At 30.6% G+C, this 25679-nt stretch overlaps 1 protein-coding gene across 2 annotated transcripts; it reads right to left on the bottom strand.

Moving 5' to 3' along the window:
* Nucleotides 1-3422: 3422 nt before the first annotated feature.
* Nucleotides 3423-25556, bottom strand: Vib (vibrator). Of its 2 annotated transcripts, XM_026633100.2 has the most exons (9): nucleotides 25361-25556; nucleotides 25038-25068; nucleotides 21368-21479; nucleotides 13851-13862; nucleotides 13429-13580; nucleotides 12732-12809; nucleotides 9377-9607; nucleotides 6590-6648; nucleotides 3423-6319 (listed from the first exon to the last, which is right to left on the bottom strand). In XM_026633100.2, the coding sequence occupies exons 1-9, from the start codon at nucleotides 25375-25377 to the stop codon at nucleotides 6181-6183; spliced, it is 831 nt and encodes a 276-aa protein (XP_026488885.2). In that variant the 5' UTR covers nucleotides 25378-25556; the 3' UTR covers nucleotides 3423-6180. The 2 variants fall into 2 exon arrangements, with proteins under 2 accessions (XP_026488885.2, XP_026488886.2); XM_026633101.2 differs by lacking the exon at nucleotides 13851-13862 and having other exon boundaries at nucleotides 25361-25555.
* Nucleotides 25557-25679: the final 123 nt, after the last annotated feature.

Here is a 25679-nt window from a genome sequence, read left to right as displayed (position 1 = left end):
CTAATCCATCACTGAAAGAATTTTTGAAATCCATCAATAAATGACTTAGAAATAGATTATTAAAGTTTACGTATTTTAGTACGGAACGTCTATAGTTTACGATTCGCCTGTGACGTCATTTGACCTGTTCGGTATCACCGCACCACGAAACGAATCATTCAAGTATTTTTCGTGTTTTTTAACGTAAAGTCGTTTTATTATTTTTTATTTATTAGTGTTTAGTTTTTATTTTACTATAATGGAAGAAGGTTTTGTCAAAGGACAAAGTGATAATTTGCCTAATTTTGATATATACACAGTGATGGACTTTTTTTCTTCAAATCCGTTTTATGTTAGTGCTGAAATAAAAGGAGTTAAACTTTTTAAGTAAGTACATCCTTTTAAGTTTATTTAACCAACCACATGGTCTAACTTACAAATATGATTTATAAATAAAAAACCTAATTATAAGTAAAAAACAGATTCTAGTTTAGTACTGGTTGTTGGTTGTTTACTTGAACTCTTTTGTTTCTCTTTTTATTTGGATGATTCGAATCGATTGATTCTGGAAATGTAATGTTCTCTGGTAGCGGATCCTCTGTTTCATCTGACTCCATGGCATCACACTCAATAATTTCGAAACATTGAATAGAAGACGATTGACTTGAAGTCGACGGTGCTTCTTTTGTTAAGACTTTCATAAAATTCAATCCGACATCTTTTTTCATATGCTCCTCGTTCTTTTTGAGGTTTCACTGCCTTTTGACAGTCAAATTTATGAGAATATATTTCGGGTTTTAACTTTAATGTTCCCCCAACCAGTCGATGTTTTACTAAATTTTCTGTGTCATTTTCAACCTGTAAATAAATTATATTTTCACAGCACTTAAATAAATTTACATAAAATATATAGTTATTTTTACTGAATCAGTTATTCCAAACTTACTCACGACTCAAAAGATATATTAATAGTTACTTACATCAAAATGATCTTCACACACATATTTAGTGCTTTTAGGGCCAATTAAATCACGCTTCATTACTTTGCACCATTTTTTCCTTATTGTTATATTATTTGGTACACGAAAAAATATTTTATTGGGATTTTTAAATGTTGTGCTTTGACACATAGGAACAATATAATATTTGTAAGCATTTTTTTTAACTTCTGCCATCGGGTAATAAACAAAATACAAATCGAATGGCTTGAGCAACTACACAACAATACATTCGTATTTCGTACGTACTCGGCGAACACCCGATGTGTCGTTTAGGTCAAATGACGTCACACGACGGAACGCCACGTATAACAAAATTATTCTTAAAACCCCAACTTCAAAGTCCCATAACTTTCTTATTTCTTAAGATATTTTATCGATTCTTTCACGTGTTTGTTTTATTTTATCTAAATTTTTATAATGTATCAAAAAAAAAATTATGTAAACTTCTTCATTGTGGAACAGTTTTGTATCATTTACAATGATATATTTTACCTGAGGTAGATTCGTCTAGAGGCAAATGCGTCTTTTGATGATATCGTAGCAATAATATAATACACTTTATAATTACCACCGCTCCCTTTTTTATATTAACAGTGTCAAATTTAAGGCACTAAAATTATGTATGTTTTTAAAATGTGCTAATTCATCATCATAAGACACATTTACCTCAGGTGACTGTATTATTCAAGAACTGTTTTTAAGACAGCATGAATGTAAGTATGGTTTGTGAACTTCTGCGATTTGAATAGGCTTCACAGGACATATACTTGCAACATAAAAAAAAAATTCAAACAAAAACACTTATATTGAAAGCAAATTATGTATGTGATTGGTGTATTATAAACATTACTTTAGTTACTGTACGTAGGTACTGTTTCTGTATTGTTTCTGTAACTATACAGTTATTTTATAAGTTGTTAAAAATATTGATAAAGCCTGTTTAGTATTTGGTCGGAGCAAATACATGACATTCCGGCATGCCATTGCCCCGCACGCTACAATCATTAGTCTCATATTAGTGTCATTAACGTTGGTTACATTCTAGAAGTCTTGCGTCATGATTTATGAATTATGGTAACACTGCGTTGAATGACAAAACTAAGTTAAAAAAATATATCTGTTATTTTTTGTTAAAAAATAATAATAAATACTTGATTGTAAACCTTATTTATACATATCTCAATAATACAGTTCAGGTTTTCAAAATCTGAACGAAAAATATTATCATTCTTACATTTCCTATATCTTTCTTCTTATCATTATTTTCTTTTGGTTCGCCATCGCTATTCATGACCGCTGTAAATATTTTGTTAAAAGCTATTTATTTAAAGAAAAATCAAGTACATTTTGAAAAACATGTCTAGCAGTTCGAAAAAAACAATAAATGTTTTCACTATGCACTTTGGTTTCTAGAACAGTACTGTAATACATATTATAAATATATTAGTTGGTTATAATTGTAATCAATAAGACTATTAAAAAAATTAATTAACAAAAATGTTGGTAATTTGTTTTTATATTTTTTATTAACAATGAATTTATATACAGTTCATGAAAGTATTTTTTAAGTAGGCATATATAATTTTCTTTTTAACATTTTTTGTTTTACATTTGTTGACAGAATATTTTTCAGAAAAGGAATGATATATTCAAGAACTCGTTTTCCATAAAAATTAGCATGTCTGGGGATTTGTAAAAAGTTTGATTTGTAATATTTCTTGTTAATTTGTTCTGACTCGAACGTTACAAGAATTTAGCGAAATGACTACTATCACGTTGCAACTAATTTGTTTACTTAACTTAAGGATTTCACTATTAACTTCGGGGAAAAAAATTGACAAAATATAAAATCCAACACTTTCTACTAATAATTGTAATTGACTGTATTATATAATTTGAATTTTTAAAATGCCTGTCTGACGGCGATGGCGATCACTTACGACTTTAAAATTGATATTATTTTGCATGTATATATAATATATTATGTTATTAATTAAACCAACAAAACGATCAATAATAAAGTATTCTTGTGCCTATATTTACGCGATACTCTTCCCGAAAAGATCTCTTAGTTTTAGTTAGTCATATATGAAATCAATGTAATTATTTTGCAAATATACATATTTCCATTGTTTTTACTATTTATTATAGAGTTTTGAGCCTATTCCCCGTGGTTTTCATTTACGGAAATCCTGACCCGAATTTCTCAAAATTCGCTTTATATTGTCTGATTGTCTTAATTGTGTAATTCATAGTATGTTATAAAAAAATTACATTGTTTTACTAAAAATGTTTTCCAAATTAAAGATTTAAGTGTGTTATATAAACACATTATTTTTTTTTTCAATATTTTATTATTTAATTTTTTAAATTAACTCATGTAATTGTAGTTTCGTTTGAAAGTTGGAACACGAGAGACACGAGTAAATAATAGAAAACATGGGCAGATTAAAAGTATTTTATTTCTGTTGGCATTCAAAATATCCATAATACATTTTACAACAAATGTTATTTACCTTACATATATCAATGCGAGAACTCGTCGAAACTTTTTAATTGCTAGACATTAAAATTGACAATTACAGCTTTCTATACAAGGATATCCAAGAATGTAACTGCTGTTGGATATATCTACAAAAATCTTGTGTTCTATTTAAATAACAGATGACATAATTTAGAAATATAATTAAATATGATAATCTAGTCTAAATCACATTAGAAGCTTACAAGGAGCGTATGGGTACCGACTTCACAAACAATAAAACTTGGAATAAGATTTAAATATTTCTATTAATTTAAGTTATAGCTAAGTCTACATTTAATATCGCCCAGACCATTACTCATAAATTTAAATTTCAAAAATATATTGATAAATTAAGTTTAAGCATCATAATCAACTATATATCTATTTCAAATATAATATGTTAATACGCAAAATCAAATGACTTCCGGTGCTTTGTTAGAGTACTATCGAGGAAATAACAACAAAATATTTAATATGTACTTAATTTTTATTTGGTAACTGCAACAAGTTTATTGTAAATACTATAAAATGCGAACTGCATTAATTTGTCAATAATTTCACATGTATTTACTTTTGGCCACAGAACAGCTATTCAAATATTATGCACAATGAATTAATTCAATAGTAATAGGTAAAATTAAGTAGCTTAAATGCAAACAGATATAAAAAAAAATATAAAAATACAGAAAAAAAAACAAAAGCACTATGCGACGCTAAAAGCTGAAGCCAATTATCCTCTAAATTATTAAAATAATGCTCCCGGATATATTGTTTGTTGTAAAATGAATATTATATAAAATAAAAAATTAAAAAACAAAAAACACAATTTAGTGAAACTCAATTCCTAGGAAATATAATAAAACACTTGTATGAATAACCATAAAAGGTATCTATTTCATAAAAAAAAAGGTAATTCAATTTGATGAATTATGAAAATTTGAACGAATATAAAATCAAAATAAACGATCACAAACTATTTATTTATGTAAAAAAAATTAAGGAACATAGGATTATAATATTTTACTTCATAAACACTGTAACAGTATTCCCACTGAATAACAACTTTTGACACTCAATGTACTGACAATAAATTAAGTATAATACATAAGCAACTTTCTATATGCAATAATCGCACATTTTCGCAATCGACAAGACAGAGAGCTATTTAGGGAGATGAATCGATAATGCATACCAAAATGTTCAAATGTCTCTCGGTACAGAACCTGGAATGTCACACAAATATAAAAAATACTGATCTGTTAAACGAACTTAAATAAAAAATATACATGCGATCGCTTTACACGGATGTTGCAAACTGAATAATCAGCGCCAACGATACTCCAGCCACCGAACCGACACATTTAATAAATAATATTCCAAAATTCACCTTGCAACACCCCCTATATATAAAATAAGTATCCGAGCTACCATTTATATATCTAAGGATGCCGTCGATAGAATACGAATATATATTGCACCAATTAATTTTTCCCTTAAACATTCGTGTCTCAACTAATTCAAAAAAACTATTACGCGAAATTATATCTTTGGCCTAGTTCCAAAAGGTCATATATCAATTACACTTACTTTCGGTAATCAGAATAGAAATAATGGACATATGTCGTTTGGATCTTGTTTGGTAATCGCAATAACGTTACGCCGTCTTAAGCAATTTTTTAAACGATTTGTCCAATAATTCACTTCGAACCCTTCAGCACCAGGCCATAGATATGCAATATGAATCATTTTATATCTATCGTAATATAATACACAACAGCCAAACGATACCCGCCCTAGACGGGTGTTCACTTATAGTAGAATGTTATTTATTAAACAGCGAAAATATTTAAAATCGGACCTAAAATGCCATTAATATATTCGATCAATAATCGTAGCTAGTATTTGTCTAAAAAATTTATTTTGAATTATTTTTGTTACGTAACGACCACACTACCTTTAACCACTGACTACATCCACTTATTATTATTTAAATAGTATCTATACCACATCTCAATGAAATTATTTTGCTAATGGTAAGGTATGCCCTTGCATCAAACGAGATCGGCGTTCGAATGTATAGGCCACGAATAACTTTTTCTTATACATTTTATGAACTTTCCTTTCATTAATATTATGTTAATACTAAACCATATTGCTTGTAATGTTAATTTATAATATATATATATATATATATATGTATGTATATACATTATATTGTGCAATGTGAAAATCGTCAATAAATGATTCTTCTAAGTCTACGCAACGAGATTGAAATATTCATAAACATCAAGATTTTTCCATGGATAATACCGAGTCAATATTATTTAAAAGTTAACAGTTATATTCGGAAAACGACCTAACATAGTACATATAATACGTAGTGTAAATAATGAGCTTTAGACTGCCTGCAGTCGTTTTGAAACGCAATCTCTGACTTTGAGGCTCGGGCATTGTGCGAGCGCCCTCGAAACGCGGGAACGGCTAATACATCGATTATAGTGAAATTGAATATATTATTACAACTTATGTCGTCGAGTAGTATACGTGATACTTCGTACATGAAATTGGATTGTGATTGTTGACTTGCTAGCTAGCTATGATTCCCGCGCCCGGCGCCGCTCGCACGCACGCGTGTTTGCACGCCGTGTGCACGCACGCACAACTCGCACGCGCCTATTACTCGTTATCGGCGCGCATTCCGCGGACTTCTCCCTCACGACGAAGCTTTTCCAATTCCTCTTTAGTACGATCTTCAATAGCTCGGATGTCCGCCATCGTCATGCCGTACCAGTCGTCCATGGAGCAGAATACCTGCCTGGAAATTAAAAAATAAATACAATTTTAGTTTTTTAATTTTGGGAAAATCACTGCCGATTTAAGATTTGTAAAATTTTATTCTATGTTATCTGGTGGTAGGCTGGTACAATTTTGCTGTCCTCATTTTAGCAGGGAATAAGGTTGGTTTGGTACCAATCCCTCACGACGAAAGTATTAATAGGCCAGTATTAATCAGACGCAATATTTACATATTGTCCGTTCAACTAACGACACTAAAACATAAAACGACATTAAAATTTATAATTACCTGTGGAATATGGTAAACAGTCGTCTCTCTGACTTCTGGATCACACTTTCAACTTTGCTCTGAAAATAAATGCATAAAATTCGTTAATTGAACCGATACGTGTACAAAATTCAACTCTCTCGAGTACGACCGTTATACAAAAAAAAAAGCAAGTTAGATATACAGGTCGACAAACTCATATTTCATTCATATTCAATGTACCGGAACTGAAATAAGGTGATGTTACTTTACAGCTTAACAGACACGACATGACACACTCACAGGTAACGTTTAGTATATTGCAATGTCAGAAGAAGTAAATATTAACAAACCTTAGATTTACATTATACAATACAAACAATTCTCGATTAATATATCTTTATATATAACACAACACTATCCAACTCGGCTACTTGTAACCACTTTTAATATTACTTCTCAAGTTACGATTTTTTTTTTATATTTTTTATTTATTACAACAAATTTAAAAAATGTCGACCAATGATGTCGCTCGAAATCAAGGTCAAAATTTTAATTATCATTACTTCTGCAATCAGAATAGGCTGTATATATATCTCACGGTAGTATGCGAAAGCGTGGCGAAACAGATGATAAGGGTGGTTCTTTTAGCGAGTATTCCGGTGTACTAGACCCTCACTAGGCATCCTGGGTACCGGCAAATTCCACATACACCCCACCCCCACATCACGTGGGAACAGTTATATATATATGTTATATTATGGGACAATTTAAATCATATAACCTTATATACTAAAGTAAATCATACAGCTTATGGTAATCTTATTATATTACATAGAAATGTGTAGTTTTGAAAGAATTATTATATATTTACTTTACAACGTACAAGTCGAATAAACACTAGAGAAATACTTTATTATAATTACATTTATAATATTTAAAAGTCATTATATATTTTATTGTCATTGCGTTAAGATCGTATAAGACTGAATATATTTATACAAATATGATAAAAAACCTTCAGTACCTTTTTTGGGTTTTCAATAAAAGAATTTTTGAGAGTAAATAATAATATAGTCGATAAGGGAACATTAATACACATACAGTAAAGTCTTATCTGTACTGCTGGTGTAAGGAGGTCCTTTTCTTTAATATTACCGGGGCATATGTCATCCTTAAATTCTGACTACGGACGAACTTCGATCTTTATGCATAGACTATATATTTAGAAATAAGACGACCAAGTGTCAAGTGAAGGTTAGTAACCTTCACCCATAGACATGTAAGACATTCCATACACCATGACATACTATGTCCCATGTGCATTTTTATACCCTATTATATATATTTCCTTCACCAACAAATTAAATACTATGCAAATACATATCTGTTACATAGATGGCTCTACAAATTCGATTTACGAACAACCAAAACGGAAATTAATTAAAAAAAAATAAAAACAATTGCATAAGAATTGAAAAACTTATTTAAAAAACTCAAACTATTCTAAGTATTATCGTTACTCAATACTCGTGTCCGTCTTGCGCATTACAACGCTCAATGCTGCTAAATTGTGTTAACAAAATGTGATTAGAACTATATACAGGCCGATCTAAAAAAAAAATCTACACTTTAAAGCCGAAGAAATTAAAAAGTTGAGTTGTATTTAAGAAAGTAATAAGTAGTGATATTTGTTTTAAAAAAATAAAAAAACATTATACAATTGTATTGACTAAGTTTAGAATATGTTATTTGCTAAGGGTTTCCATGCCAATACCTACCACGACTTAAGCTACGTGACCAAGCAATGTTCGCGTAATGACTTCATTCTTAAAAGAAACAGATTTCTACGTTATAGCACTAAGCTAGCACGCATAGAGCCCACACGATTTCATTTGAGAGCATTACTATCGAACACAGCAAGTAGGTAGTAGTACTCCACAGACATGATACGTGCCATTGGTTACTTTCCGACATCGTCAGCAATGTGTATCGATTACAAACGGACAACACGTATAAAAACGTCGTTTTTAAAACATATTTAAAAAAAAAAATGCAAAATATTATTCGTCTTCCGACCGACTGCCTTTTGAATCAGCCCGTATTTCCAGCGTGCATTAATTTACTTAATGTGTGATGCATCGTGTTAATATACGGCTGTTCTCGTGTTATGTAAGAACCGTGTTTAATAAATCGCTCTATACAAATCGATCTTAATACTTTATTTCTCTTTGATATTTAACTGAGTAAGTGATAAGCGAGTTGATGGCATATTTTTTAAAAATCTTTCTTCTAAGAAATTCTCAGAAACTCGTGGATATCAGATAAACCCCTTGGTGATGCGTGTCAATCCTCCGGTCGTCTCGCATTCGTCGTCCCCAACGGCTTATGAGAGTGCACTCGTGTTAACGTATGACTAGTCGGTTTAATCTAGTTCGGTCAATATCGCTCATAGACTTTAACGCAGTAAGAAATATTAACCATTCCTTCAAACCGGAACATAAAAATGCTGATTATTGCTGTTTGGCGTTTCAATTTGAACAATGTGGTTAAGTTAATCCTCCTAAATATTGGAAATAAGCCTGTTAAATCGGTGAACATTTCCAAAATTATTAAAAAATACCTCCACAACTCACGTCGAGCACAATATTGTACCGAATATGTTTAACACAAAGTAGGGAAAATCGAAGTCAAAAGATCACGCGGTCGGTTACCTACCCTCTGGTAAGGAGAAGCACGACCTTCAATAATAAAGCACACGAAGAAGAAGAGGATGTCTAGCGACACCTGGAAGCTAAACTCGAATCAGAAATGAGTAATGATAATGACCTGTAAGCCGAACCACTTGAACTCGGCGGTGACTAGTTTGTAGCACGTCATGACCGGCTTCACTTCGTTCTTCCAGGCCGGGCCGACGAGCGGGCCGCGGCCGGTCTTCGCGGACTTGAACTTGGTCGGGTCGGTCTCGGGCTTGTAGTCGGCGCTGGGGAGCGGGTCGTTTGCGATGTCGATGTTGACCACCTCGCGGGTCTTTAGCTTCTCTGGCGGCAATTCGTGAACCTGACAAATATGTATTACGTTATAAACTTTGAACGAAGCATTTTATTATATGGAACATGTAGGCGGGCTGTTGGGCCACACTACCGATAGACTTTGGCACTGTAAGAAATTTTAAACATTCCTTACCTAACCTGAAGGCTAAGATGTTAATGTCTCTTGTGCCTGTTGTTAATCTATAACAATTTACACGCCGGAATAATCTATAACAATATATGGAGCCGAGATGGCACAGTGGTTAGAACGCGTGCATCTTAATCGATGATTGCGGGTTTAAACCCAGGCAAGCACCACTTAATTTTCATGTGCTTACTTAGTGTTTATAATTCATTTCGTGCTCGGCGATGAAGGAAAACATTGTGAGGAAACCTGCATGTGTCTAATTTTAACGAAATTCTGACACATGTGTATCTACCAACCCGCATTGGAGCAGCGTGGTGGAATATGCTCCAAACCTTCTCCTCAAAGGGAGAGGCCTAAGCCCAGCAATAAAAAATTTACAGGCTGATACTGTTAACGATATTATAAAGCTAAACTACTGAACCAAATTTAATGAAAGGTTCATTAACTTGAAATCCAAGGAAGGGCTACTTTTTTATACCTAAAACTTACGACCGCCCTTACTTGGAGAACTAGTTCTCATATCTTGAATATTAATACATATACTCGATATGTTATATACTTGTATATATGTATATTAATACCAAACAATGCCAATACAAAAAATGTTTTAATTATTTTTATTCTTTTGTAAGCTTCTTTCTGTAGAACTGAGCGGAGGCCACGAGGCTGGTCTGAGAAGCAATCAATACCGCTCACGTAACAACGTAATGACACTTAATAAATAAGAAGGAAATAAGGTGAAACGAGCGGCCATTTATAAATTATGACATGTTTCTTTTTGTATCTTAACAACTCTAATTGATCCTTGAAACGATTAAATAAAAAAGATACTTTATACTGTTATTTTATACATATTTATTTTGTATTTTAAAAAAAAGCACCCGTAAAATGCCACTTCCGGCCAAATACCTACTTCGTTCCTTCGGAAGATTTGGAACTTTGTCTACAACACCTACATATGTATGTAGCAATATTTTATTCGACACATGCCAGTTTTCTCACGACGTTTCCCTTCACCTCCGAGGTCCGAGCGCGTCATGAATTATAAAAACAGACTCGCATGTTGTCAATATTCATAAATCAACACAAATCAAATGTTTATTTGAAGAAAACTCTTGTTCGTTATCTACTGTTACTAGCAATAACTTAACCCATGGTGTGCAACAAACCAAGGGACCATACATTAGGTGGCGCATCAACGATGGTCATGTCAAAGATCAAAGGCGAGGCGGCGTATAAGATCACTTAAAAAACATTTTTTGAATCAGAAAAGATCGCCAGAAGACTGCTTGCACCTGAGCCCTTATTGTACTTAAGACGGAGCTGACCGTACGAGATAAATATCCCTCATACACGATCACGCATAAAATCATTCACAATAGAACTCTGGTAATTTATAATCTGCCAATAAGAGACTACACGTAGTCAAATTGTAACTCAGAAAACGGGACCCAATTAAACGTCTATTTAATAAATCATTCGTGTTTTGATGTGAAACGTCTGTTGCCGTCCTTTAAGGGTGAGATCGCCTCGTATGGCGTTACCGCTAACTATTGTTTATATTCTTTCATTATATATTCAATAACCATAAATTTCAACGTCAGAATACCTAAACCTACCTGTGACAACCAGACTCTTTTTTGATCAAAATTTACTTCCTTCAAGCTTTGTCATGCACTTTTGAGTGATCTTTTTACAGAACGAACAGAAACATATTAAACGTAAAGCATCGAAAGAGTCTTCGAACGAGAAGTACCGGCAAGAAACTCAGTAGTTACCCTGGTTCGATCCTGACCCCTAGCACAAGCTTTAGGCTGAACTGGAGGAAATTGTAAATAGGAACATTGGTAATTCAAATTAACTATTGAAATAAGGTATTGCTTTATTTTTCTCTTAGTTTAGAATTAAAAATTGAACTAAATAATCTCCGACATCCAACTTTAATTGGGTACACCGACGATTCAGTACATAATTTAATTATAAGAACCTCAATAAAATACCTATTCATCTCCACTTGACCTCCAATACTTGGGTTAATTTGCAGTCATTCCATTTATCATGAGCACTTTGAAACTGATCAAAACATTATTAATATTCGATTCGAGGTTTTATTGCAATATGCAAGATCAATGTACGTACATTGAAATAATTCGTTTTGCCAACGAATAGTATTTACGAGGCGTAATTGAAAAGCTAAAAGAATTTCTAGAATTCTGCATTTAACGGCAACTCTAATCGCTGATTATAAACGTTAACGAAAAATTACCGATATTATGCGATAAGTAACTTATCGACGATAAGGGTTGACTTCAGTGAGTTTAGGTAGTTTAAATTTTTCTTACATTAGCTCAACTAAGTTTCTTGATATTACAAAATTTTAGATACGGATAAATATATATCTATAACCTATTCCAATGGAAGTACGAAAAAAGATAAACAAACCTTTGACTTACGTATTCCATGAGATATTCTTATAACACAGTGATATTTTTCACTACTAAGAGATTATGATCAATATATATTTATTTATAAATAATACGACACTGTTGCACTTAACTACTTATTTTCACTTTCATTTTACTTCCAAAATTCCGATAAGTTTCGTCGACATTCAAAACGCCATTTTATCGCAAAGCCACTGTGGACATCATATATTAATCAAGTTCTCGACTCGACCGATGGTATCGCGTCAATTTGCTGTCAAATGTTGTTTATTTGGCTTTTCGACTTTATATTCATATTAAATCCAATTAAAGTCCAATGTTGTTATCGATAGTAGGATGATTTTTATATATTTTCCGTAATATATTCATTGAACCAAATAGACCACCTGATGTTAAGTAGACATCACGGCGCTTAGATATTGCCACTGTAAGAAATATTAACCAACCTCTGTATCGCCAATGCGCGACCAACATTGGCTCACCCTACTGTACCAAGCATTGCTGTTTGGCGGTAGATGAGTGGGGTTAGAATGTTTTTATATTTGAAAAGATATACTTACATTCTGCTGGTCGCCTGCGTCCGGTAAATGCAAGGACTCTATGCAGATGACGAAGTTTTCCTTCATGTATCCAGGATTCTAAAAGTAAACAATCTCCTATTACAAACTGGTATGAAAAAAAAAAAAATAATAACTCATTTTGATACAACAACGCATAAATCTTATTTTAATAAAATACAATGTATAAAATTTATTCTATTAAACAATAAATATATCTTCATAATTTACTCGCACAGATTATAGCATTTTTATTACACATTTATATTTTATATATTAATATACCTTGACATTTTTAAATGATTATATCGTTATTGGAACGGAAGAAGAGCTAAAGCGCCGAAACGGTATTTTTGGAAAAAGAGATTTAATGACGTAACTTTAAGTATTGTTTTCTATTAAGCATTTAGAGACATATATAGTTGTTTCACATGCAAATAAAGGCCAATATGTACAAGTAAATAGAACAACAGCAGCCAACCCGGACAGGGGCATCCCGGGTCTTGAAGTCGACAATGTTTACATTCAGCTCAGAAAATCGTGTGTTTTCTTTGTCGTGTCGAAATTTCCGCCCCATCGAATTATAAGAGTTCACATGTATTTGAGCACACATTTGTAAGACAATATGCTCTGCGCAGATGGTTAGTCTTACTTGAGCATGTCGTCGTTATATATAATAAAAATAATAATATATATTTACCGTGAGCACGGTCCGACAGTACGGGTACGCGTTCCATGCCTCTTCGTGCACTTCTAGGGAGCCCTTCGGCGCCAGCATTCGGATAAACGCGGGCACCTTAGATGCCAGATGGTAGATCTTGTACGTGTACTGACCGGATGAGTATTTTCCACCTATGCACGCAACAAGAAACATTATTAACGAACGTGAAATATCATTTAAGCTAACGAACTAGATATATTTCGAAATAAATAAAATATTAAATACTAATATAATAATCCAATAAATAATAGTTCAGTATTAAATTTGATAAGAATAATAATAATAATCGACGTTGGAACAGACGGATGGAATTTTTTTTTTTAATCTTTCCGATAGATATTCTAAATGTTTGTATAAACATAATATATATTATAATTAAGGACAATATAAATAAAACTTACGATCCGCCCCAGCTTCGCACGGGTGCATTGTATTAATAAAGAAAATTATAAGATATAAATATAATTGATAACCCTATATAAATCAGAAATAAGGTGGATTTCTACCAGTTACTTTTTTTTTTTTAGAATTGGCTTACTAGTTCCTGAGATTATATACATACAAACAAACAAATTTTACCTCTTTATAATATTATGAATATAAATAAAATATATTTTCAATTATTTATTAATACCAACAGCGAGTCGAGATGAAATAAAAATGAACGAATAAATTTAATCAACTTTACATTTTATCGCCCGGGATATCGAATATTTGGGCAAAAATAAGTATGAAATGTATATATATTCGAATCAAATACGACTTTCGATTCGAATATATTTTCTTGATTCAAGCTTGTTCCTAAATAATCGTTGTTTTTACAATAGGTAATTCAAGACCAATTGGTCTTTATATATCAATTAGCAACTAACGTTCCTAGCGAGAGATAAATACAAGATTAGTTTAAATAACTAAAATTTATTATAAATAATATAACTAATTTTATAATATACTTTTAACGGATAAATAACAATTATTTACTTTACGTTAACTACTGTTCATGTATATTTACGATCTAAAATATATATAAATTAAATTATTAACAAAATTATTTTATTAATATCATTAACTTAATACAACTCAAAAAATATTAATAACCCTACTACAAATTTTAATAATACTTCAAACGTGAATAATAGAATTTTAAATTTTGATGTTGCCTGGAAACAAAACCATGAAGGGACATAAAAAATAAAACCAATAATAGAAAATAGCAACATCAAAGGCACGGACACGTCTGGAAGATTTGATTACGTTCAAAAATGGAACACATGACTTTTTTTTTTAATTCACAAAATACCTATTCATCCTTTAACTGTCTAAAAAATGTTAATTATTTAAACGGTAACAACTAAATATTATATTTAAAAACGGAACTGTATTAGGCATACATAAAAAATCGATTCTCAACATCAACAGCAAGTCAACATTTTAATGCAAGATTAAAATTTACTCGCACACTATATTCTCAATAATAAATAAACAAATTATTTTTAATTAACATAAAAAAAAACTTATGATTTCAAAATTAAATATAAAATACGTAAAACATAAAATAAAACGAGAATAAGGAAGTCATAAAGGCTTTTTTTTAAACCTCGTTAATCAAACATTTAACATCTGTGTAAACTAGAATGTGACGTCATTGGACAATAATTGTGCGCTAGTGTGTTCAACGGCGATATATACTCGACGCCATGGTATAATCGCCCTTGTGACGTTAGAGACTGCACTACTAACTTCTACTAGATAAAAGAGTAAAACAAAAATTAACGGTAGTTCTATATTCGTATGATGGTATTATGAAAATATTGTAATTTAATTATTTTTCTATGATAACAATACAATATCGTCACAGACGTAAAACAAATACCGTTCAGAATATTATTAATTTCTGTTCACGTAAATAGAACTATAGAGATGACATATTATTGTAAAGGTAAGCCGCATGTTTTTTTTGCTAAATAGTAACATTAAGTAGACGGATCATTAAACATATATCAAAACTTAACAATTACAGGTAAATCATTTTACCATGATATCCAAGATAATATGCTATGTTGGAATCTAAAAAAAACTGTAATTGTTGCAAATGTACGTGAAAAATAAGTTGACGTTAACGATCGCGGAAGTATCATGCAGTAGCGAGTAAAAATTTAAATACGTGACCGTTTGATTACGTAACACGTATTTTGAGTCAGCAGACTTCTCACATTACGATAAGCGCATCAGATATCGAACTATATATTAGTCATAAAACTGTTTGCAGATATGATAATTAAAAAATAATATAAAATAAAAAAAAAGCCAACTCCATACGTATCAGTACTTCTTTTAAGAATACGAAGCAGAGATATAATTTTATTCGAAGCGCTTGCTGGAGCTGGGAGGAGCGAATTTGAACACTGAAGCTTCTCCTATGTAACAGTGCCGCATCCAAACGAAAAAGATCGATAAGGGGCGAAGAACTTAAATGCAGAAAGGCGATTGTATAATATTATATAATACTGGCTGATCCGACAGACATTATCCTGTCTTAGGTATGGAAATACAATTCGAACTGGAATAAAAAAAAAAAGAAGAAATTCCGCGTAAATTGCTAATATTATAGATATTTCCGTAAGAAATTTCTATGAGTTATTAGAAAACTTCAAAAAAAAGATTAATGAAATCGGTCGAGTCGATCTCAAGTTATCCGTATCATATAAGAATATGATAATTATAGTCTGTTTATTCTGGCAATATATCTATACAATAAAACAATTGCCATTATTATCATATTTATTTAGTGAGGAAATAAAAGAAATGTATAATAATTCTACAATAAAATATAACAAGGACACCGACCGTCGATAGCTTAGTCTGTGGAGATTGAATAATAATTAAAAATGGAGAACGGTTTAAAATAAGATTAATATTAATATCCTTATATAAATTAAAAAGCTTCGTCCAATAAATCGTCACAGCGTGTACAAATAATTGTACAATCATATTTTTGATTGTCCAAGAAGTTCTCTGTTCAAAACAATCTCAGTATTACCTTGTACATATTTACTCGACTAACTATAACACACTCCTATACAATAGATAACTTGGACTTTGACGGAAACGACTTCGTTTGTGTAGTGAGTCGACTTAGGGCTTGGGTAATGTGACCATACGTACCGTTATGACAGCGACAGTCCTCCGTTCATATTATATTATGTTCAATATCGACGAAAATGTCCCGATGTGACAACAAAATTTATATTCAAAATTAACACTGCATCAAATTTAAATCTATATAATAACTAGTCACATAAATAGTTAAAAAAAAAACACTATTTTATTTAAACAATCACTTTTGTTGCGCTATTCCATCCCGCTTTGATGGATCAATATATGGTCAGACGCTTGGGGCATAAACTGAATGAGCAGAGCACACTTTCTTTGTTAATGCAGACTAATGTGATAAAAGAGTGATAAATACTATTTGTATCCTTTGACATGTTTGTTTCAGATATCAAAAAATATATATATACATGTAGGTCTGGATATCTCTCTGTTTAATCTGTACTAATAAAATAGTTTATGACAATATCCAATCCCGTCGTAACCTAGGGTGCAAGGTATGTAAAAAAAAACCGAGTGCCTCGTGAGTCTTAGACTATCGCCGAAAAATCTTTTTTGGTGGGAAGATCGCCAAAACTACTTGCACCCGCTCATTGTCCTTACATTGACGGGGCTGACAAATGACAATATAAACAATTATCTTTCAACAAAATTAACAAAATTAAAATCGCCCCAACCTTTACGGCGCATAAAGTTGCTACGTATGTAACTGGCATCCTGCCATAAACGTGATTCTACATAGGCTGCTCATTTAATACTTGCCGTAACCGAGTCTTTTCCGCGAAGTATTTTACTGGGACGATATATATTGATTTTCTATACAAATAAAACCTCATCTCGACGGATCAGAGTGTGGGTGTTGACCTATATATCTAGATATATATAAATAGATTCATTGATTTGATATCTGTTTGAGATAAATATACTTCAGCGCTATTTGACGGATAATCAAATAGTATATAATTTTTCATGAAGGTTTTATGGTATCCACGTTGTAATAAATCAGCTTTAAATGCACATCAATTTCTATATAAATCTCCATTACAAAAATAAAGTCTGCCGGAATTTGCTATAACATAAATATTTCTATCTCGTCTCATTTATCTACTCCCCGATATTTCTTTACATTAGTTTGCCTTATGCTTTAATCACCAACAGCCACTACTGTAATCAAAATACGATTACGTAACTAAACTGCTATAATTTTAAATTAATAATAATTATAATTACTAAATGATTCAAATTTCAATTCGAAACGAATCATTACATATATGAAAGTTTAACTTTCGAGGGTGCCTTTTTAGAGTGTATAATTTACTGAACTTTATAACATAACACAATACAAAATCTACTGATGAATTATGTATTACATAAAAACAATCAACACAAATGATTGTACGAGTGCTACACATTGTTACTCATAATACAAAGAGTTTTACCATCATAAACACACGCAGAACAAGTGCCACACGTGGACGTTTCGCTTGACTTTCCACCATCAATTTTAGAACTTGGCGCGTTTTTAGAATTATTCTTAACTAAAATATAATCAAAATTAACAAACCAAATTAGATTTTATTTAATACATAAATAAACGTAATAAAATTTTACATCAAATTATAATGTAACCAGCACAAAAAATATCTAGAAGTCATTGAGCTGAACTACTTTAAAATTTATTTAAGAAATCTAACCCGCACATTAAGCTAAATAAAATCTTGTAATATCGAGTTTGGGGATTTGCAAATAAACTTTTGTCGCATGTGCCTTCCTTTAAGCCATATAAACCGTATGTATTCAATTTTGGTTTTGTGTAATATCGTCGGCTGTTCGCGTACCTCGGATTATGACGATACCGAAACGGAAAAGATATTCAGATGAAACAAATCTCAACTTATACAAAATACACAGTAAATGACTTCAAAAATAAAGAACACAGTATTTTTGATGTAGATGATTAAGTTATTTTTTTTTTTTTCAAAAACATTCACATATACCATAGAGTATACGATCAGCCAGCAGTCAGCCACAACAAAACAAAAGTACCAACATAACCATACTAACATAAGTCATTACATTGCCAACATTCAACAAAATTCAAACAAATAATTAACGTATAGATAAAGATAACTACTGAATCCATCGTCTGTCTTTCCAGGTCCTAATTGAATTTGAAACTACACGCTAATTCTGTGCCCTGCAGTAGCATCCATTAGACAGTGTAGGCAACTAGGCAGTTGCCTACACTGTCTAATGGATGCTATGAATGCAATGAAAACTTACTACTATAGTTCTAAAAAACAGTTATGAATGCTTAACAAAGGACCTATTTGAATAAGATGATTGGCTTCGTGTATACTAATATTAAATGTGAAAGAAACTGTATCTGTCTGTCTGTTAGCCTTTCATGACCAAAAACGAAGTTTGATGAAATTCGGAAGTAGGCTTGAACCCCAAGGAAAGGGTCAAAGAGAAAAGCCTATTCTTTCTTTTTATACCTAACACGTCGTCATGACGTCCAACACGTAAAACGCTAACGAAGCACAGGGCAAAAACTAGTTCGTATATATAACTGAAAAAAAAATTGCTTTTATAACTAGATTAAGTTGTGATAGAAAAATATATTTAAGGAAGTTAGAAAGAGGCGAAGGTGCACGGTTCAGCCTACGTAACTTTCCTATAAATACTTTAAAAATGACGATACAAATGCACCTACAAGGAGGTTAATAATATATTTTGATTATGATACGTGTTTTCGTATGAAAGTTTACCTATGGTCCTACACAAATATCGGTGTCGAAACCCGTTTATTCAATCGTCGCTCAGTAACTTTGTAAACGCACCATCAGCTTTACACGGTATGGGCTTTGTGCAAGCCTGTCTGGGTAGGTACCACACACTCGTCATATAAGCAAGCAGCAACACTTTGTATCGTTGTGTTACGGTTTGAAGAACCAGTGTAACTACAGACACAGGGTACATAATAACTTAGTTCCCAAGGTTGGTGGCACAGATGTAAGGAATAATTTAAAAAAAAGTCCGCCGTCAATATCTATGGGCAATGGTGACAACTTACCATTATTATCTCATAAAAAAATTACCGTTTATCAAACTACCTTTATGCAAATTGAGTAATTAAAAAATTAACCACAAGGTTATTTATTACATAAGACGAGATAAATGTAAAAAAAAAAACATTGTTTTCGATTACGTAATAGTAAATTGGATCTTAGTTTTGTGTGTCTCGTTGGTTTTAGTATCCAGCTAATGCGGCTGCTTATTCTAAGGTTACAGGTTCGAATGCCTGATTAGGCCAGTACAAAAGTCAAAAGTTCTCAGTAGAAGCAGAGTAAGGAACGTGAATATTACGATTCCATGCCTTGGAAAGCACGTAAAATGCTTTAAAATGTGCCGAGCGACTCTTGTCGGGTCATATCTTTATTTATATAAAAGCCATTTAAATATATAGACTGTTTAGGGTTCTTAATTTGTAAAAGATTTGTAAAAGCAATTACTTGTATTATGAGTTTTAAGCCATTAGCCAAGAACATTATTGAGACGAGAATCTTTAACAGATCTTTTCAGACGAGAATCTTTAATTATGGGTCACTGTTACTTTCATTTGTGAAAGTAATACAAGAATTTTAGGCTACAATTAGTGTTTAAAAAAAAAATAACGAACATCATTTTATATTCTTTGATTATAACCTTATTAAGATTTTTTTTTTTACATCATACCCATTTAAAAATTACATTACAAGCGGTATTGTAAATTTTGATATAATCTCACATATTAATTATTATTTATTTATTCACATAAAATTCATAGAATTCGTTCGTACGGAATCTGCGTAGTCGTCACTAATTACATATATACAAAGAACAATTATAAAAAACATAATTAGCGATTATGTAATCATTATCGGACATAACGAGTATTATATTATAGTATTAACAAAACAAATTTACTTTTAATAAATTTATTACATTAATATAAAATAATAATGAATTAATAACAAATAATACTTTAATCAATTTCTGGTTTGCTAATATTATTACAAAAACAGTTTAACAATTATGCGCCTGACCGTATTTCGCGCTGCCTCCCGCCAAAAAGCGAATGAATTTAAAAGACGTCTGACAGCTTGACGTGTGACGTTCGGAAAGTCACACTAATTCTCCTTATAATAGTATTATTTTATATACTTTACGACTTTATGCAAAGCTCTGTGGGTTACTGTGACACAGCAAGACCGGTTTTAAGGAAGTGACTCAGATAAAAGGGACATAATATCTCGGTTCGTATTGAGTGTATTTTCAGTGTAAAGTGACTTAAATTTCTAACAGTACCGTGTCTATGGGGTGACAGTAACCACTTACCATTACGAGCCTACTAGTATTTTATATAAATTATTAAAACATTTTCAAATATTATTTTATAGCATCATTTAAAAAAAATCCAGAATAATTTAAAGCGATTTTACATTGGATCATATAATAACATATAAGTTTAAATAAAAATATACATATATGATTAAATCGCCTCAATCTACATTGAATTAAATCTATTAGATAAAACAGTAAATATTATGTCATTATAATAATTATCTTTAATGTTTCATCAAATGATATCACAGTGATAGTATAATCAATTTAATATTACTTAAATATCTTAAATTTCACGCTTGTCAACGGCAAATTTAAAGCGAATTTAAGTAAGACATCAAAAAATGCATCTTCATTAATTAATATAGATCATTATTTCATTTCGTTATATATCATATTATATATATTAAAATTGACTTACCAAGCAAAGGATAGTCTTTGAACGGTTCATTCTTGATGACCTCAATACCTTCGCCGCCGCCAGTTTCGTTTTTGGAGACCTCAGCGACGCAGTACAACTGCGCAACTTGATACTGGATAAAATAATAGCCAACGGTTAATTCACTTTCACAACTGTTCAACTGTTGACTAATAACAAAAAAAAAAAAAAAAACATAATCGAAATTTTTTAATGAAAAAAAATTACAATGGATTATTTATCAAACTATTATTTACCTCGCGTTGAGTTATCGTGATTAATTTATGACATGACCGTTTAGTATGGTTTTGTCAAATGTAAATTATAATAATCACTATCGCGATAGGAATGCGCAATTTGACTAAGACACAAACAATTACGATACCTTATTTAACTATTTGAATAAAGATTTTAAAAACTGTACAAATGTATAAAAAAAAAACATTCAATCATAATTTTTTTGTCAAGTTAACGGCTTCAATGTTCTATTAAAACCTTCATTCTATTCTAAACAGCCACAAGTTCAAGAACGACAACTATTCCAAGGTTATGTAATGCAGATATTAATACATAATACGGATTAGTTATATAGGGTTATTGGTAATTCGACGTATTCTCGTTAGGAGGTAATAGCGTACTAAAGGTCGCTCTTTAAAATTCCTAATAAAAAATAATATCCAATGTAAAAAAAACTTACTTATTTACTTAACTTACTTACTTAATACAAATTTAAAATAAAATTTAGATACATAAATAGTTTAGTACGAATTCGGTCATGTTCGAATACGAATTTCCACCAGCGTCCTTTCTGATCATTTTATTTCGGTTGCTTGGAAATAAATTCCTAGTTTTTATACATTTTCGGAAACTTAAGTAAACGATTATGTTTTTAAAATAAACTGCAGGACAAGTTTCATAATGATTTTTTTTGTTATATTTGAGGGAAAAAAATAAAAAAAATATAGAAATAATAAATTTTTGAAGTTGCATTTATTACTTATTTTGAAAAAATCTAAAAAACGTGATAACTCAAAAATGGTTCACTTTTGCATAATCCATATGGGGGTTAAAATTATTGCAAATAGTCACCCCTATTACCTCTTAACGGGTATATGTCGAATTACCAATAAACCTGTATATATTATAAATCTTAGCGAGGTCAAAATAATTGTATATAAAATTCGAATAACTTTTTTTAATGTCACGGTTGATTGATTTTATTATCGTTCTATGCTTGTTTTTATTTTTATAGTTTATCATTACAAAAACATAAGTGGATAGAAGAATGAGACAAGTCACGGTACGTGTGCAGCACTTCATAGCCAAGCCCGCTGAACTGAGGGTCCTTGACCTAGTCTAGCCGCGACCTCGCAAGCGCAGCTTTTGTATAAACCAACTAATTACTGACAGACTGTATCAGTAAGCCACCAATTATAATGCATTTTGAATAAAAATCATAACATAATTGGCACTTACTAATAAATACTCAGATAAGAAACTATAATATAGCATTTTTTTAATAGTTAATTTGGTATACACATCTATAATAATATTACAAATGCGATCGTAAGTTTGTCTGTCTGTTACGCTTCACAGTTAAATCAATAGATTTTCGATCAAGAACTTTGAGAGAGTAATGTTTTTTCATCAGCAACTGAGTTTGAAGTAAGCATAGCCGCAAGTTTAGCTAGTATTACATAATTCAGTAAAAGCTTGATAGTAGACATAAATTGGACATATAAATCATCTAAAAAAAATTTCGTTAATATTTACATTTAATGACATATTGAAATAATATACTGTCTTTAATAACTATAACAGAACATTGTGGCTTTGTTCATTAGCTAAAAAGATAATAATATATTAATAAACACAGTAGCTGTTTTTTTTAAGACGCTTAAATAACATAATTATTACAAATATTAATAAATTTCTACTATAAATATAAAATTTATAAGCTAATAGAATCCCACCTATCAGATCCTAACATAGTTATGAAACTGGGATGGATGGCTCCATAACCATCGGATGTCCTCTATCAAATTATATTCAGAGGTAACAAAGGAAAAAAAAAAGACATTTTTCTTTTATACTTAAACTACTCTCAGTTTTTCGTTTTTGTTCTGTGATTTTACCTAATACAAAATATAATATAAAAAAAACCTACAAATAAGGTCAAATTGGTACCTTGTAATTTTATCTTTTATTATTTCTAAATTATCTAATATCCATAATAATTTCATATCCATAACCATATCTGGAAATGGTAAAATATTATTCAAGTGTCAGTATCCATATACAGATCTGTAATTACAAATCCATAACATTCCTGCTATGAACCATTGTCTTGACAAAACAAATATATTATGTGATCGTTCAATCAAATTTTTTAGAAGTTATATAATCTATCAGTTACACCAATGGTTATACATGGAAATTAAATATAATTAGCTGTATTCTACTTGCTCAGGAAATAAAACTCCAAACAAAAATGCTTATAATCAAGATGACAAAGCACTCATGATGTGGTTTTATGACATAAATTTTAATTATTTATTAGATTAGTTACTCTCCATTTTAAGTCTTGTTATAAATCCAAACATGAAATTCGATGTGAGTAATTAAAAAAATTATTATGAAATATAATAAAAAAATTAATCACATGATTCCATTGCTTAAAACAATAACAATATTTAAAACTCAATTCAATTCAATTCAATTTACACTTCTCTTCACATTTTTTTTAAAGAACAGGTTTTTCAAGTTCAGAAAAGATTTCAGTTTTTCTTCTTCGTTGTTCAATGTGAAGTAATTAATCATACCATTTAATGTATTATCTTATATTTGTAATCATTTTGAAGGTTGAATATAATATTAATAAAAAAAGAATTACGAGCTAAATCTAAAGATGTTTAATTAAAGGCTATTAACATTATTATGCTATTATTATTACTAAATGCAGAAATCTATTACCACTGAGCTCAAGATGAATTATAAGGACAAATTAAGCCCAGGATTATCCAGTCGAGCTGGAGTGTTGCTGCACATATTTGAACTCAAAATCAAGTACATCTTGAAACCACAAGGCCATCTGGATCTAAATTATTGAATTTTGTTTATATTATTATATTCAATAATTTATGATTAAAAGTTTTAATGAGGAACTGCAATAAATACATGAATATTAATTTATCATTTGGTTATTTAATTATACTATTTAATGGATAGATTTAATATATATTTATATAATTATGTTCTGGTTCAGAGTTTTAGAACATCAAACTTGCAAGAAACCCAAAAGGGTTATGTAATTTTTTTTTTATACAGAATGTAAGTACAATAATTGTACTACCAAAATATTAATAGAAAAAACATTAAAAATATGAATCATTTAAAATTCAAATACATGATTTATTTATTTTTTTACTCATTTGTCATTTCTATTTATATATTATACATATAACATCAAAATTGAAATATCAAGCTCATTAACAATGATTATATATTAAATAGATAAGATAAAGCTCTATATAGATATTATACTGATAAAATTGATCAAAAATTGTAATAATTCGAATAATCAAATTTTAATATAAACAATATGAAAAAAAAAATCTAGAAATCGTACATTATTACTTATTCGATAAACACAATATAAAATAACGATGCTTACCTCTTCTACTGTTAAAGGAAGAGTAACACGACTGAAAAAGAAATAGTAAAGTTTAATTTTCCCATATGGTTTATAGTAATTCGAAATATTAGTCTAACTAATGGCTTTTTGTCAGAATAAAGGTAAATTTAATAACATACACTGTCAAAAATATTCAAAACGATGAAATTGATCTATTAGCAAAGTAGTTAATAGTTTTTTTATTACAACAAAATAACATTTATACGAAACAAAATTACTTGACGGCGCCTTAACAGATTTAGCTGACGACATATAATCGATTTATATTAACAAAAGGACAATATAACCTTTACTTTACTTACTATTCTTTGATAAGCATCTTGAATATTTAGTGTATTTCACTTAAATGCACATTAGATATTTCACTAAAACCTAAAATAAACTTATCACAGTTCGACACTTGAGCTACGAGCCGATTATCCGAATTATTACAATTTTAAAAATCTTTGACCAACCAATGACTGAAAATGACAAGGCGCATGCTTCAACTCAATGATGCAACGGAAATTACGTCAACACTTAAAGTTTCGTTCAGTATAATAAAAGTGATTTCGGAAATATGATATTCATTTTGTATATAATAAATAACATTTTATTTCAAGTACAATTAATATAATGTCA

Source organism: Vanessa tameamea, chromosome 21 (assembly GCF_037043105.1).
Source record: "Vanessa tameamea isolate UH-Manoa-2023 chromosome 21, ilVanTame1 primary haplotype, whole genome shotgun sequence".
Taxonomy (NCBI): domain Eukaryota; kingdom Metazoa; phylum Arthropoda; class Insecta; order Lepidoptera; family Nymphalidae; genus Vanessa; species Vanessa tameamea.
Note: the sequence above shows the minus strand (reverse complement) of the source record. Positions and strands in the feature narration are given on the sequence as shown.